The sequence below is a fragment of the Condylura cristata genome, unplaced genomic scaffold (assembly GCF_000260355.1).
Source record: "Condylura cristata isolate star-nosed mole 26May11 unplaced genomic scaffold, ConCri1.0 scaffold00013, whole genome shotgun sequence".
Lineage (NCBI taxonomy): Eukaryota > Metazoa > Chordata > Mammalia > Eulipotyphla > Talpidae > Condylura > Condylura cristata.
In genome coordinates, this window is record NW_004567114.1 from 19,046,968 (window position 1) to 19,063,221 (window position 16,254).

General features: G+C 54.9%; 1 protein-coding gene across 3 annotated transcripts in view; it reads right to left on the reverse strand.

Annotated features, from left to right (window-relative positions):
- Nucleotides 1-16,254, reverse strand: part of TMEM63C (transmembrane protein 63C) — a 61,807-nt gene that overhangs the window by 5,706 nt on the left and 39,847 nt on the right. For all 3 annotated transcript variants that reach the window (XM_012724467.1, XM_012724468.1, XM_004682054.2), the window contains 16 exons: nt 15,860-16,002; nt 14,598-14,646; nt 12,467-12,575; nt 11,841-11,914; nt 11,176-11,256; nt 10,947-11,070; nt 10,128-10,261; nt 8,618-8,740; nt 8,044-8,197; nt 6,806-6,912; nt 5,868-5,954; nt 5,281-5,346; nt 3,476-3,638; nt 3,118-3,223; nt 2,560-2,727; nt 825-934 (listed from right to left, as the gene is read on the reverse strand). In XM_012724467.1, coding sequence (XP_012579921.1) covers nt 825-934; nt 2,560-2,727; nt 3,118-3,223; nt 3,476-3,638; nt 5,281-5,346; nt 5,868-5,954; nt 6,806-6,912; nt 8,044-8,197; nt 8,618-8,740; nt 10,128-10,261; nt 10,947-11,070; nt 11,176-11,256; nt 11,841-11,914; nt 12,467-12,575; nt 14,598-14,646; nt 15,860-16,002 — 1,798 coding nt within the window. The remainder of the gene's footprint in view (nt 1-824; nt 935-2,559; nt 2,728-3,117; nt 3,224-3,475; nt 3,639-5,280; nt 5,347-5,867; nt 5,955-6,805; nt 6,913-8,043; nt 8,198-8,617; nt 8,741-10,127; nt 10,262-10,946; nt 11,071-11,175; nt 11,257-11,840; nt 11,915-12,466; nt 12,576-14,597; nt 14,647-15,859; nt 16,003-16,254) is intronic.

The window sequence follows — 16,254 nt, forward strand, 5'->3', positions numbered from 1 at the left end:
GGGGCAGGCAGGGGTGGGGCAAGGCCCTCCTCTTCTGACTCAGCAGTATGCCAGAACTTTACATCCACTTACTTTCTTCCCCTTATACAAGGGGAAGGAGATAATTCACTATTATAGGGAGAATACCTGTCAGTTGCCATCAACAGAAGGTTAAGTAGAAAAATTAATGGCTAACCATGGTAAGTACTTAGCGCACTGGAACTCATTCCAATCTGCCCCTGCAGACACCCACTTTGAGAAGTGTGGTGACAGTGTGCGTGCGAGAGCACACACACACACACTCACACCCACCCCCACCCCGCCCCCACACACGCGGGCATGACTCTCAACAGGAAAAGACTGGTTCCCTTTGGAACATCTGGGGCCCCGGTGCCAGGCTTCTCCTCCAGACAGCCTCAGGTTCAAAACTGCAGTTCTGAGAAGATGACTAGCCCCCTCCTCCAAGTTACCATCCCTCACCAACCCCACCACCCCCACCCTCGCCCCACCCTCCAACACCCCATCACTGGATGCAGCTTCCAGCTCAGTGGCTGGACAGGCCCATTGTAGGAGGGATGGGCCAGGGGGCTGTGGCTGGAGGAGATGACAGCTGTCTTCTAAATCCCCCACCCCTGAGGTATAATTCTAGGGGGTGAGAGTCTGGCCCAGGCAAGGATATATGGGCACGCACACACAGGCCTGGAGACCTCACCCCTAGAATCAGGGGAAGGCAAGCACCTCTTTATCCCTGTGGTGCTGTGGCTGCCCAGGTCAGCAGCAAAGCCTAGAGTTGGGTCCCCCCAGGGGTCCCGGAGAACCAGTAGAGGAAGACATGCCTCACTCACCGCGAGGTCATGCACGGTCCGAAGTCTCCCCAGAAGAGAGCCAAAGCAGGCAATTACCGTGGAGAGGATGAGGATGGAAAGGGAAAAGAAGGTGATGACGTGGGCCGAACCTGGTGAGAGAAGTGGCCGTGGGTTCTGGAGGACTGGAGCCGTGGGCAGGAGTCTGCCAGCAGCGACTCCACCAGACTGGCAGAGCGACTCCACCAGACTGGGGAGTATACCTCCACAGTGCTGTGGGACTCAGGAGTCCAGGGCAGGAGGACCCTTGCCCAATTCTCCTAACAGTTGGAGTCAGTGAGTGTGACACTGTGGCATCATCCTCTATTTAACAAGTTCAGAAGTTGGCATCTGGTGGGCCCCATTAACTGACTTAAGCGTCCACGTACGTGTCCATTAGCTCAGCCCGTCAGTTACCTCCCACACCATCACAGTCCCTGCCAGCATCTGAGTCATTCATCCTTGCCGTGGCCCCCAAATGGAATCTCTGACCCAAACCCACAAAAGTAAGAACTTTTGAAGTGTGCGTGCTCCAGGATCAGAGCCAACAGCACTAAAAAGCAATCAAGGATTTAAGTCCTGTTCATTTCATTGGGGGAGATATAGTTACTTTTTAATAAAGTAACACCAGGTAAATATTAAAAATCAGTCAGTTAGAGGTTCCTGCACAGTGATGCGTATCATTGGATTTTTATAACCAGCAAAACTAACACGCAAGAGTGCAGAAAGGATTGCCATGGCCGGAACTGAATGCAGCTGTTCAGAAGGCATGGCCTCAGAGTTTGAATGACACTATTTTCTTAACTCAGATCATCACGGTGAGTGAAGAAACGCAGGATACAAATTGAATGTCATCCAATGAATGCCACAATTTTGTGAAGCAGCAAGAAGCCAATGTGCTGACTCCCGCTTGCCCTCCTTCTCCAGGTATGTGCCCAGAAGGACGTCTGGTCACTGACTGCAGGCTTGGGGAGGTGATGGGCCATCGCATTTTGATCTTGATAGTTTTCCTATTTTTGATAACAAATGGTAGTCCTTTGTACTTCTAGAGAAGTGTAATTAAAACATGCAGTCATCTAGGTGGCCGGGGAAGGCTGGTGGGATAGGGCAAGGAAGAGGTACACAAATAAGAGAACTGACCACGGCCGGTCGCAGGGTAAGAAAAGAGGGACTTGGCCTGCTCACTGCACTGAGGTTAAGTCAAGACTGGGGGAAGGGCACATGAGCCGGTGCCAGAGGGATTTCCAGTCTGGAGTCCACAGGGATCAGGGATCGTCCTCTGTGAACATGTCCCTGAGCTCACTGGGGCAGGCAGCTCTGCCCCAAGAGCAGGAGAAAAGCTGGCCACTGGGGCCCACTGCGAGTCCTCCTCCAGGCGCTCCGTCACCCATGAGACCAGGCTCTGCTTGGACCCCAGAGGCAATGTCAAGGGCAGCGAGCGCGGCCCCTGGTAGCTCCAGCATTTTATTTCCTGCCTTGAGTAAACAATGAAGCAAGAGACCCTTACTTGTCTTGAGGGCTACCCAAATGCACAGTCTGGTTGGCAGTGGTTCATGCCCTTCCCATGGCTTCAAAGTTTTGTGGGGCTTGGACGAACTCCTTCAAACCTAGAGAAGCCACCAAGCTTGGCTGTCCTTGATAAGCCCCTCTCCTTCATGGTTTTTGCTGCTCTAACAGTTGTTGAGGGATTTGCAGAGCAGTGGGGGTGGGCAAAGGGCCCAGCAGGCTTGGCACCCACCTAGTCGTAGCACGGAGAAGAAGAGCATCCAGAAGAGACTCAGGAGTGGTGCGAAGATGGCCTGGTTGACTGCGGCCATGTGGATCTGCTCGTTGAGTTTGGTGGGAGCGTAGGAGTAGTACATGTTGTAGCGGTCCGTCATGTGCTTCATGAACAGGTAGAGCAACCCTGGGGGCCCAGAAAACAGAGACACCCTCAGTGGCTGCTTCCACAGTGAGACCTGTGCGGCCCCAAGGCCCCCAGGGGTCTGAAGGGCCAGATCCAGGTCTGTCAGGGCATCAAGGGCCAAGAACAGGCTGTGGGGAGCCCTGCGGTGCCCACCTCTGGGTCATTCCCTCACGCACTCATTCAGCAAGCACCCTGCGTAAACAGTTACTCTGACAGTCATCCATCTGAGCTCAGCCCGACGACCTCCCCCGCCCCCCCGACCTGGCCCTGTCAGCTCCAGCCCTGCGCTGGTCTCCTGTGTTCCAGGGTTGGGCCCACATGGTGGGGCTCAGCTCCCCGCTCCCCCCAGCACGAGGATGTGCAGCCCTGGGCATGATCAGGGAGACTCACCGAAAGGGACGATGATAGGGCAGGTGATACTGTATGCCATCACCACGCTGAAGATGTTTATCATCCACGCATATTCGCGCCCATACTGGAAGTCCAAGGCATGGTCCTGGGGCAGAGGCAGGGTGACCCTCAGGTGGCTTGCTCACCTAGGCTCGGTTGCTTCTTTTCCATTCCCTGGGAGCTGGCTAACCCCTCAGGCCTGGAGCTAGCCCATTCTACCCCTAGGGTCTGAGAAGCACGAGCCCCCCTGCACCGGGTCTCTCTTTTGGGGTCCCCTGGTGTTTCAAATAGGCCCTGATCCTGACACCCTCCCACGGGGACCCTTGAGAGTTGTGCTGAGGGAAGGTCCGGCCCTCACTTTTCTGATGTGGACTCTCTCTGGCTCCGACTTGGAGAAAAAGAGGCGAGTGCAGTACAGGAAGAGAGCCCCCGGGCGTAGCAGCTCCATGCCTGTGCCAAGCAAAGCTGCCGTGATGACGTAGTTGACGAAGAAGGCGCCATTGTCTGGCAGGAACACACACCTGGGCGGGGGGGCGGGGGGGAGAATGGAAGACAGCAGCAGAAGCCAGGGAGAGGCAAAGGGCAGAAGAGGGGAGGGGGAGAGGGAGAGAGCCGAGGGAGTGCAGGTGGGAAGGAGGTAGAGATGGGAGAATAAATCTCCTATATATGTGCACTTCCAACTCAACTGAAGCTAACAACAGCGGGATGGGATGGTCTACAGAAAGCGTGGCGGGCGGTTCTAGGATACTAGGAGCTCTATCTCTGGCTTGATCTGAAGCTGGGCTATTTGATCTGGAGCCACAGACCCTGGAGAGTCCATGAGGAGAATTCTGGGGGACCGTGACCATGACTGGCGAAAAAAATCACATTTTTATTTCATTGACCTCTGACTACAATTCAGCACTTCTTTTGATTATGAACATGGGCGCAAGCCCCAGCAGTATGGGCCACCGCTGGGAACCTGTCACTCGTGGGCTGTGTTGGGTCACACAGCAGTCACAGCTGGTATCCTACAGTATCACCTCTTAGAGTGAGGGTAGCTACGAGGCTTGCAGCTAAGGTACCCCGGATTGCAACCGCCTGTCTGCATGTGTGCCTTAGACGCCTCGGCCAGCTTCAGCTGGGATTCTGTCAAGCAGTGATCAAGCTGCCTGGCTCACACTGCTGATCAGGGTGTCCCTGGCTGTCCAATGTCCCCATCTATGCAATTCTGTCAACTTCCTTGAAGAGAAATCTGTAGCCCCTGGTCATATTTCAGAACTCTTTCAAAGGCTATATTTTCTGGATGGCATGAGAGTTAAGCAATGGACTCACACCACCTTCCTCCCATATACATAAACTTTCCTGAAGACACTGACCTATCAGAAGGACTCAGTCATTTAGGGGGTGGGGGAGAAACAACCCAACTTATTACAATTATAGTTCAATGGCAGAAACTTTGGAAAAGTCTGGTTCTTGCCCTATAGTTAGGGAAGTTTATAGGTCATTTGCAACATTCAGACTTTGGCAAATGGAATTTCAGACTTGTACCCCTAAAAACAGAAAGCTCAAATGACTGTCTAATAGGACTGTGTGTTGTCTCGTCAAAGATCCATGCCTGCCCCCACTGTAATCTCTCCTAAATCCTATCAGTGCTCACACTGAAGCACTGCATAAAATAACAGTGAAACTTTAGCTTTGCCTGTATTTAAAACGCATTGTCTTGTTATTAAATGTGTTCATAGCGATCACTACAATTTAATTTTTAGAGTATTTTGATCATTACATTTCACTATACTTGATTCCCAAGTATTCTATGCCTCTAAAGATAGTTATTCTGAGTATGTAAAAAACAGGCTATCTCGGAATGACTTTTGTGGGTTGTAGCAAAGCCAGTTCCTGGTTGTGTTATTACACTATAGTTACATTGCAAGAGGTACCTTAGGGGAAGGGATCACAGCACATTTATGGGGTAATTTATCATGGATCTATAATTATTTGAAAATGATCATTCAGAGAATGGCCCAAGTGGTCCATGGCACCAAGAAATGATAAGCGGAGGCCTAGTGAGGGACCACACACACGTATCACTACCCGTGTGGGAAATAAGACCACGCATATCCTGCTGATGCGAACTATACACAGGAAGCCCCAGTGAACCCCGGGACAACACTTGGTACTCACTGGAATCTGATGGATGCCTGTTCCAGATAGTAGATATCAAAAAGCCACCGGAAAAAGACATCCAAGCTAGAAACAAGAGCAAGACAGGCCATGAGTTAATGAGGTCTGTGAGCCTCTGTGTTCAATACCTACGAGATTGGCTCCCCTCTTCTCTCCTCCCTCACCCACCCTCCAAAGTGGGTAACATTCCAGCTAGCCAGTCCACATTACCTCTCTTTCTTCTGAATGTGGGGCTTTCTCTGCCTCTCACCCATTGGTCTTTCAACCTCAGGCCACCTCCTCCAATAAACCTTTGTCAAACATTTTTCCCAGTGTTCCTCCTGACTTTCTACTGTGAGCAGGTTGTTTTCCCCACCTGGGCTGGCAGGCAGCTGGTAGGCGTGGCAGCTCTTCCTAGCTGATGACAAGTTCTTTGAGGGCAGAGTTTATGGCTGAACCTAAGAGTACCTGGCTCATGCTAGGCTCATGACAGGCATTGAACTGTCATTTGAGAAACAGATTTGCAGCAACCGCAGGTAGGCCTACAGTCTCTGCAAGAAGAGGCCCCAACTCTAGGGTGAGCCTGGCTGTGAGAGGACATACAGTACCTGGTCAGCCCCATCGAAGGCAGAATGACCACCATGAACACCAGGAAGATATAGCACTTGTGCACTATGATCAGATTCTGACTTGATCTAAAAGGAGACAGAGATGTCATCAGTGAGTGTTAAGAATCAAAGAACTACAGAAGCCTACTTCCTGGCCTGGAAAACTGGCTTAAGAGTGTATACCAGTGCCATTTCAGCCATCTCAGGAAGCTCAATGAGCTGTGCTTGAATTGGCACAGTAGTGAAGAGCATGATCAACTAGTGATGTCTGCCCTGGGCACAAGAAGGGGAAGGAGGGCTCTGACTCGGCTAATACTTGACATCTTTGTGTTAAAGGGACATTACCAATGATGCTCAGAATCCCTAGAGTTTCAATAATTGACATGGTAGTTTTTGGTGCAGGGAAAAACTTTTGAGACCCACATAGTCTTCAGGTCAAAGCAGGTACTTGTCCCAGGACATGGAACATATCTTCTAGCCAATTAGCATCTATAAGGCCCATATACTATAAGGGCTAACAAATAAGAAAAAGCTCCTGATTGTATAAAAGGCAGGCGCTGTGAGGGCTACCCAGTTCACAGGCTCCTCTGCTACAGTTACAGCGGCCTTCTTTAGGGTCTCTTATTCTGTGTCCTCTGCCTGGAGTGCCTGGTATGGCCCAATCTCTGTTTATACCTCTACCCTCTTAGTGCATGGCTGAGGGAATAGCCCAAGGGTGGCTTGGTTTTAACCTCACCCACTTATATGGTGGGATGTTTCAATATCCTTGAGGCCAGCGGCTCAAAGACAACTCAGTGCCCTCCATCCACAAGACAAAACAAAACAAGCTGCTAGTTTTGGGTATCTGAGTCCTACATCAATTCCATTCCTTTGAGCAGATGAGAAGCCAGAGCACCAAACTGGGGGGTGAGAGCAGGGGCAGGGTCCATGCCACTCACCTGGTCCAGTGGGCCTCGAGGAAGGCCGAGAAGTAGACAATCAGAGGCAGTATCACTGTAAAGGCCCAGAGCAGCAGGGAGGGGAAGAACTGGGTCACAATTGGGCTCTGCAGGGGTGAAGCAGGAGACGGCAGAGGCATCAGTGCAAGAAGTGGCCCTTTCCCCCCTGCCAGCCGCCAGGCCATACCCAGTCTCAGAGCAGGCCTGGTTCCCCCTTACCCCCCCCCGACCCCCGAGGCTGTGCAGCAGGCCTGGCCTTCTCACCCACCTTCCTGGCCAGCATCTACCTGTCTGGGGGTGTGCAGGGGGTGCTCCCTCGGACACAGCCTCCTGGTGCAGGCCACTGGAGGGGCATTCTGGTCTCCCTCTAGTGACCTACCTGAAGGCCAGAGTGGCACTGTCACTGTGTCAGACCCCAGGGAGAGGACCTTGACTGTCTCACTTGTGCAAGAGTGGCAGAGAAGGGGGTGAGGAAATGTGAAATGAAAACCTTCAAGGAGGGTTGTGGAATTCAACTCAAAGGAGGCTGCAGAAGAGGGCAAGTAAGCAGCAGAAGCAGGCAGCTGGTGCGTGAGTGCTCGTGTGTATGCGTGTGAGTGGGCGGGGACTACGTGCAAGGAGGGATCTTCAAGCTGCTGTAACAGGTTTGAGCCGACAGTGTGGACACGGGCCAGTGCAGTCCCTCACACCCTCATCGGGAGGCTCCTTCTCAAACCTCAGGGACAGCGCCTGCCGTGGGCACTCCCAGTCTGGAGAAGGGGTGCCCGGAAGTGAGGGGAGTGGAGATAGGTCTGGGTGTCTTGCTTCTCAGAGGGCTGCATGGGACTTACCTCTTTCCTCCCCAGCTTCAATCTTACCCCTCGAGCCAGGGGCCCTCGCTCCAGAGCAGGTGGGGACTCAGTGACACACTCGCCAAACCCTCTCTACTTGGCCTAGATTGACTGGACCTAAGGGAACCCACTGACTCTAGGTCTGTCTAGACCACCTGGCCCCTCCCAACTCACCTCAGAAGCTACCTGTTCTCCCCTGAAAAGAATCCCAGCCCCAGGTACCCAGAGATGGTACCGACCCGCCTTCATCCTGTTTAAAACTAAGGGGGCTCTAAGCCACCCTGGCACACTGCCACCTCCACCATGCTGCATGGGCCCCGGAGCCGCGTGCTGTGACCCCCACTTCCTCGCTGGCGCTCTTCCTTCATCTCCTGGGGACCCACACGCCCTGCTGAGCGAAGGAGGCACCTGCAGGTTCTCGATGGGGCGGGTGACATTGTACATGTCGATGGTGTTCATGATGATGGCAGGCGTGGTGAGGAAGAAGAAGAGGAAGAAGAGGGAGGTGTTGATTAAGATAAAGCGGGCCCACCAGTGGAAGCGGCGGACTGAGAGGTGTTTCCTGGGGAGGAAGGAAGGAGGAGGTGACTTAGGCCCTGGTTCCAGCCCAGAGACAGCACCCAAGTGCCGTTTCCTGCATGCCAGCTGTGGACCAGGTTCCGGCCCGGTGCAGCCCCTTGGGGCTGACACATATGCAACTGGGCTGCCCACCTGCCCCTCAGTGTGCCAGGTGTGAAGACTCCCATAGGTGAACCCCAAAATTGATGTGAGTTCTTTCTGCAGCAAAAGCCTTTTCCCCCCAGGGTTCAGTGCCTTCCACGCTGATGGTGAGGTGGTTCAGGGAGTGGGGGAGGGGGGGAGGAAGCTACAGTGTCCAGGAGAGGACAGGGCCCTGCCCAGGTAGGCCCAATTCCTTCCCCGTCCTTTACCTTTCGCAGTGTTAGAGGAGCTCAAAGGAGCGGGAGGGAGAGAGGGAGCTTACCAAATAATGTCTTTGGGGTGTGGGGCCAGGGAGACCCTCCACTGGTGGGATTTGACCATGGTGGTGACCGAGGACTGGTGGGGAGGCATACCGCAGTGGATGAACTTGTAATCGTCCAGGACTCTGCGGGGAGGAGAAAGGGGACAGGTGTGGGGGAGAGAACAGCTTGTGGGGAAGGGGGGATCTCATACCAGGGTCCCAGGCCGACTGTGAGGGTTCCTCTACTTCCCGGGGATTCTGAATGTCTCCCAGAATTTTAGAGGTGATGGTACCTAAGGCCTAGGGGAGAGATATTGGAAGGTCCCAGATTGTCCAAGAAGGTAGGGGGTGGAGGGTGAGGGGTGGCCACATGGCTCTGTTAATTTCTTTCCTTCTTAACAGCGGTGATGCCATAAAGATGGGCGCTTTCGGGGCAGTTGGCGGGGAGGCGCTAATGTCAGCCTTCTCATATTAGCCGCTACCAGTTACTGAGTTCTTTCTGTGAGCCTGATACTGCATCATTGGTGATTAATATCATCTCAGCTGCACAGATTACTAAATTGAGGTCTGAGGTGTCTGAGATACAGCCAAGGAGGGGCAGGGGCTGGCCCTGGAGCCCTGTCTTGGTCTTTGAATCCGAACTTCTGCTGTAATTAAACCTCAACTTCTGTCTACCAAGTGACAGTACCTCAGACAATAAACTGCCTTGTCTGATGCAGGTTCTCATAGTCAGTGCACGCCCATGTGACCCCCTAGTTGGTGTACAGGGAAGCTAGAAGTAATCAGAGTTGACTGGTAAGGAGTTTGAGAATATAAACAACTTGCAAAATTGCACACAGTTGTTTGTGACTAAGTGCTGGGCCATTCCAGTGTTCCTCTGTAGAGTTGGGTGAGGGAGGACAGCATCCTGATCACATTGTGACCAGGCTCCCTCAGAGAGAGAAGGGCCCTCACAAACCTCAGGAGACTGACTCTGGGGCTCCCATCTATGTAGTCCTAAGGATCCTTCCAGAACATTCTAGAATGGGTCTCGCCCCCCATTCCCTATCAAAGGGGGCTGTGAGAGGCTAGAAAAGGGGAAGGGGAAACCAGGAGGTTATGAATTAGGGGAGGCCTGAAGCAGGGGAGGATGGAGGCCCAGAGGCCCTTCTCTGCTCTCCCACTCATGGTGAAGAGAAGGGTGACATGAAATAAAAGGGAAACTGGGCATCATTCTTCTCAAGGCCTGAGAGAGGAACTAGGGTGGGAGGCTCCTCTCCCTATCTGCATTGAAGTAAGGGCTTATGGGAACAGGCAGCCCAGGACCGGAGCATATCTAGAGACAAGCTGAGCTAGAGAATGGAGACGGGTGTGGCCATGCTCTGGAAGGCGCTGCCTGTGAGGAGCAAGGACGGGGGGCGGGGGGGGGGTCAGAATATAGCTGCACGGAGGGACCGTCTTTCTCCTCCCCTTGGGGGCATAGTGGTGAGACGTCAGGTCCAGAGAAGCAAAGCCTGCTCCAGGGCTACTTGGGCCCTGGCCTTGCACTCACTGCTTCGCCATCCTGGAGCTCTGGAAGGTGACAAAGATCAGGTCCAGACGCTTCATTCGCACTCGGTTGAACTCAGCGTTGAACTCGTCGGTCAGCTGCTCCTCGAGCTCACTGTAATATTGCTCAGCGTCTACCTGGGGTGACAGGTGGCCCTCAGAGCTGGAGGCCGGAGTGCCAGGGAAGGCGCTCCTGGATGTGGGCCTCTCTCCCCTCCGCAGCTCGGGGCGCAGGTCTGAGGCCCCAGCTCCAGCTCCCTTTGGGTGGACTTCACACCCAGGTGGGCTCTACGACCCCAACTCTAGAACAGGAAGAGGCTATGGGTGGGGGAGGGAGGTGGGAGAGGAGGTCAGAGATGCTGTCAGACTTGGGGTGGACTCCAGAGAAGTGACAGCATATTTGCAGCATTTTCAGGCAAGGGGGATGATCCTTCTCCTCGACAGGTTGGCGGTTCTTCCTGCCTTGAGCAGGGGTTCATGTCTGGGGCCTCCTCAGTTGTAGTATTCACAGGTTCCTGACCAGCTCTTTGACAGCTCAAGGCCTGGCCACTGACGCGGGCCTGCGTGTGCAATCAGGTCTCCCATCTGAGATCACACCTCCAGGCTCACTCCAGAGGTGGCCCCAAGACTGGAGGCCGCAACTCTGTACTCTCAGCAGAGAACGGGACACAGGAGGTGGGAGGGAGGAGCCACAGCAGACCCACCCGAAGGGGGCCCGGGGCCCCAGGATTCCGATGAGTGGTACTGTCCGGAGCCCTGGGCACAGCCTGGAGACCAGTACCACCCTCTCACCCTGCTGTGCCCGGCCGCCCTCGCCAGCTACCTCCTTGAAGCAAGTCCAGCAGTCACAGAAGCAGAGGCGAGAGCAGGGGTGGATCTTGATCATCACCTTCCCACTCTTCTTGGCCTTGGCGGTATAGTAGAGCCGGCCCCGCATGGCATGGCGTCTGCAGTCGGTGGGCAGGGGGTTGGGGGGAAGACTCTCGTGATCGTGGCCAACAGCAGCATCCTGTCATCCCCGCCCCAGGGGGGACAAGCTTACAGCAGCTCACCTCTGATCGTCCAAGTCGACCAGGGTCCTCACGTCGTAGCAGAAGTGGACTCTGGTCACCACGCACCCTTGATAGGCCTCCCTGCACCAGACATAGATGCTGAGCCATGTGGGCTGGGGAGTGCGGGCCCCTCGGCCCAGAGCTCTGCCTGCAGGCTGCCTCCCCTTCCCCCCCCACCTGTGCTCCTCGGGTCTCAGGCAGGAGAATGCACCCCTGGCTCCTAAAGCTGAACTTCAGCCTTCCCTGAGACTTCCCACCACCGTTCCTGAGGGCCTTGGGATGGGGCTGGGGCAGAGCCGGAAGGAATCTGGCTCGTGGAGATAATGGTGAGCTCCTGGGGCAGGGACTGGAGCACAAAGGATGTCTCAAGTTAAACTGCTCAGGTAACCTCGGTCCAGGAGCACCTTGGGCCCCCATCTTTGGAGAAACGAAGGGAAGGGAAGTTACTGTCACCCCATCACTCCCGCGTCATGCAGGAAATCCCTAACTTCAGAACCCCGCTTGGGTCCCAGCACCTGCTCCACTCGGAAAGGCTGACCCTAAAGTGAGTCACCAAGGGGTGGTCTCCCTCACCCACCATCCTGTGCCCGCTCACCCCCCAAATGAGGGTCCTTGCAGAGTGACTGGAAGGAGCAAGCCCCGCCTCAGCCCATCCCCCCACTTACTGGAAATGCTTAGTGATGATTTCCGGGTCTTGGATGTCCTTGGGGACAAAGGTGACCATCAGTGTCTTTGAGACCTAGAGAGGGAGGGGGTGTAGGGAGGAGGCTGTGTTCACTGCAAGTCTCTGAGGAGGCCTCAGGGCGGGCCGAGGGTGCCCCACTCCCCGTCTCACTTCCCATCAGTGCCCGGCATGCCTGGCTGCTGGCACGCCACAAGGGCCAGGTAGATACCCGCGGTCCAGCAGTGCTCCCCAAGGGCAGCTTGGCTTGCACCCTCCTTCCTAGAGTTGAGGGTGTACTCAGCCCACTTCCAGAGCCAGCCAGAGTGGAGGAGAGTGAAAGTGCCCAAGGGGGCCCTCTAGCAGCGAGGGACCGGGCATCAGGCCCCTCCCTAGGCGGGATGTTCTTCACCTGCACCGCTATGGGCAGGGGGAGCTGGACCCCAAGGGGGAGCCTGGCAACCAGGTGCTTCCCAGGGCTCAGGGGAGGTTTGCCCAGCTCAGTGATGCCACCTCCAACAGGTAGGGGGCGCCGCGTGGGGTGTGTCTGCAGGCTGGAGTGTCTGCCCAGCAGGGAGGGACAAACCTGGGGGGCGGGGACAGCTCCCCTGAGGTTCAGTACTTGCTTACCTTGTAGCTCCTCTTGGGCACAAACCCCAAGCAGTGATGAGTCATGAACATGATGTTGGTGACAAAGTAGAAAAAGGAGAAGCAGCAGTGGAGCCACAGGATCTTATTCCTGCCAGGAGCAAGACACAGAGGGTGAGGCCACCCTCCCCGCCCCCACCCCCAGTCTCCCTGGACCACCTCCTGGGGCCTCCGGCACCGGGGCGCTTGGAAGGGGGCCGTGATGGGGAGAAGGGTGTTCCCCCCCAGGCCACCCTTCGCTGAGCGCCTGCTAGCCCACGCCCCGAGGAGCCAAGCACTTTCCAGACCCCGGCCCCGCGTGAGGGTGGGACTGGGCTGTGCTTTTTTTTTTTTTTTTTAATAATGTAATAGTTTATTTTTACCTCATTCTGTGCCCTTTTCCATCTCAGTTGTAATCCCCGTGGGCTTCCCATCATCAAATCACCCGTGTGCCATCACCATAGTCCAGTGCACTGCCCTCCCCCATTTTGATCCCATTCCCCACTCCACCCCCATAAAATGTGTGACTATGCATTTTACCTGTCAGGAAAGAGAGTCACAGTGTTGGGCAACCTTCCTGAGGCTACTCCTCAGGGTGGCAGCCTGGGGGTGCAGAAGCCCTAGACTTTTTTGGGGGGAGTAGAAGAACTGTGGTATAGGCCAGAAATATAGGGGTGAGAGGATTTATCAGAGACAGAGTGAGAAGCAGAACACGTAGATCTACTGAACTACACTGCTGAGGGGAGCAGCGGGCGAGACAGGAGGGGTCTGCTGTGCCATGTGGGTCAGCTCCCTGGCCGGGGATCGAACTCAGGCCTGAGTGTGGGTGATAGCAGAGGCTTAACCCCCAGCCGCCAGGGAGGCCAGAAGCCCTAGATTCTTTACGGCTATGTCAGGCTGGCCTCAGCTGCCATCTGGGACCCCACAGCTGCCCAGCAGGCCTGGCAGGGGCTACAGTCTGTGGTGAAGGGCTCGGGGCCCTCTACAGGTCCACCAGGGAGGTAACCTGGTGTATCCATCTCCTGGGGTAGGAAGACTTGGATTTTTAGCTCCGTGACACTGTCTGGAGACCTCTGGCCAGACCTCTGGCTGACTGTACAGAAATAGGATCCGCCTTACAGGGTGTGGTTTGAGGAGAGAAAAGCTGCCTTGCTTCAAAATACATCCTCACCACTCTGACATTTCACTCAACATTTCCCATCTCAGGCTGCTGTAGCTGCAGGTCCTTCGAGAGGCAAGGCTATGTGGTCTCTTAGGAACATTCCAGCTCTCTGCCACATTGACAGATGTGGAAGGCTCTTTGCCGCCCTGTTAAAACTCACCTCCTGTTGGGCAGGGAGAAGCACCCCGATGCCAGGGGCCGGCTTGGGGGAGGCTGGTCGGCACTGTGCTGGGGTTGGCAGCACCCAGAGGGGTTGGCTGAGGAGAGGTGAGACGGGGCCGGGGTCCCCTCTGCTGACTCTGGATGGGGTTGGGGTGGATTTCGGGGATGCAGGGGCAGAGGAAGCCGGTCGGGGAGTAGGCGGAGTGGGAGTGTGCGAACCCTCACTCACACCTTGGGGAGTCTCCCTGGTCTGGCCAAGATGCCAGTGGGCCTGTTTTCTCAAGATGGACCAGCAGGGCCATGCCAGGCCCAGCATAGACTGATTTATGAAATGGATTAAGTGATGTTGAAATTCACATGACCATCAGGGAAGAAGGGGGCTTCGAGATCATGGCCTCTAGCCCTTCTCCTGCCTGGGACCAGGGAGGGGGGCTCAGCGAGGGTGAGCGCTGCTGAGACTAGTTAATGTTGTGTGATCCAGGTCGTCTGCTGTGGGAGTCAGGCCTGTGCATGAGGGCTCATGTAAACCCATTTTGTGGGCAGGGAAACAATACCTTAACCCTCTAGTCAGGATCAGGTTAAGCAAACAGAACCACCTTTCCAAGTCCCCCCCAGAGAGACAGGGACGCTGAAGCAGCCAGCATCCTACCCAAACTACTGAGGATGCAATTGGGCGTCTTCCTGAGCCCTGCGATCCCAAGGACAGCTGGTCTTTCTTCTGAGCAAGCGGTACAGACCCAGGCGATAGCCCGCCTCTCCCAGGGTCCCTCCCAGCCAACAGAATGGGAGGTAGGAGGATCAGGTACCTACTCTGTGGAGATATTGACGATGGTGGTCCGCCCAAAGTGACTGTTCCATTCTGAAAGAGAAGAAGGTAGCTCACTCAATCACAGCTTCTCAGCCCGCTGCTGTGGGGGCCAGAACGCACGTCCCTGGATGAATGCCCGGGTCTGGAGGTGCTCGCTCGTCCTCCTCCTCCTTCTTGTCTCAACTTGCAACACAAACAGCAGCGGACTCTTCTCCCTGAGGCTGACTGGGGCTCCGGGCTGTGAAGTGTGTGGCGTGTGGCTCCCCAGAGTGGGACTGTCCCAGGGACACAGGTAAATGCTTGTGGAAGGGACCAGTTTGCAGGCCGTGGGCAGAGATGACGTGAGCGAAGCTGTTACCCCTGGCGTCAACCACAGACCCCAAAACGCCAGACTGATGCTGCCTTACTTGGACAAGACCAACCTTTCTCGCTAAGTGTCTTAGTTTGCCCATAGGCACGTCACCAGAAACATGTCTGGAAATGCTGTATTATTGCCAACATGCTCCTGCTTAGAATCTGGAATGACAGGACTCTGAAGTTATTTACTCTGGGGGCAGTACTCGGTGGCCCAGACATCAGCATGTTGTACTGAGTTAACCGTGGTCTGCTCTGGACAAGAGGAAAAAGGAGGCGACCCATGGCAGCTGGTAGCCACCCGGGCACTCGAGGTGCTGCACTGTGCCTGCCAGCTGGCCAGTGCTCAGCGAGCCCTGGGCAGCTTCTGCTTGTCAGGAAAATGGTGCTGTTATCACTGAGGGCCTCCCGCATGGCACGCTGCTGCTTATACCCGCATGCCCACAGCCGGCAGGGACGCCGAGGAGGCCTGCGAGACCTGCCCACTGTGCTTCAAAGCCCAGGTGCTCACCCACGTGTAACTGAGCCACAAGGACTGATCCTGTGATCCCAGAGGTGGGCAGGTGTCTCACGAGACACACCCCACGCTGGGAGCTGTGTCCGTTGGTGCGCGCCCAGGGAGGAATCAGGGTCAGGGATCTCTGTGGTCGGTCGTACAAGGGCCTGGTGAATACCCAGCCAGGCATGGCAAAGGGTGATAGATCAGTTCTAGAAGAGGCCAACCGTGACTAAGAAGTGTCATCCCCACGTTCCACAGAAGCACAGGTAACACATGTTACTAACATGACCACTAACTTCCAGAAGGGTTACAATCCAGATTTCGCGATGCCGAAGACCCACACCCTGGCCACCCGCCAAGCTGCCCAGGTCTGCCCAGGCCCAGGCCCAGGGTCCACTGAGCTCCACCTACCCAGAACTTTTCCAGTGTAGTTGATGGGCAAAATGATGCCCAAGGAGGGGATGCAGAGGATAAGCACGAAGATGATGAGATGATACTGGAACATGATGTAAATGCGGGCGTCATCGCCACACTTGTTGATCAGGTCTTCGTTCCTAGAAGAGACACAGATGGGACGTGGCCAGGGTGTCGGCGGGGGCGCCATGTTTCATGGAAGCACCTAATCTACATTTATCGTAACTGTGACTCTCCAAACGTTTATAGGGTTCTCTAGTTCCATATACCAAACTCCCATGAACAGATACATTCATTATATTTGCATAAGATTTTATATGTAACAGTAACTACTTCTGGAAACTTTCACCATTAAAAAGTCTGACAAATCAAGTGGAAAGAAAATAAATTGG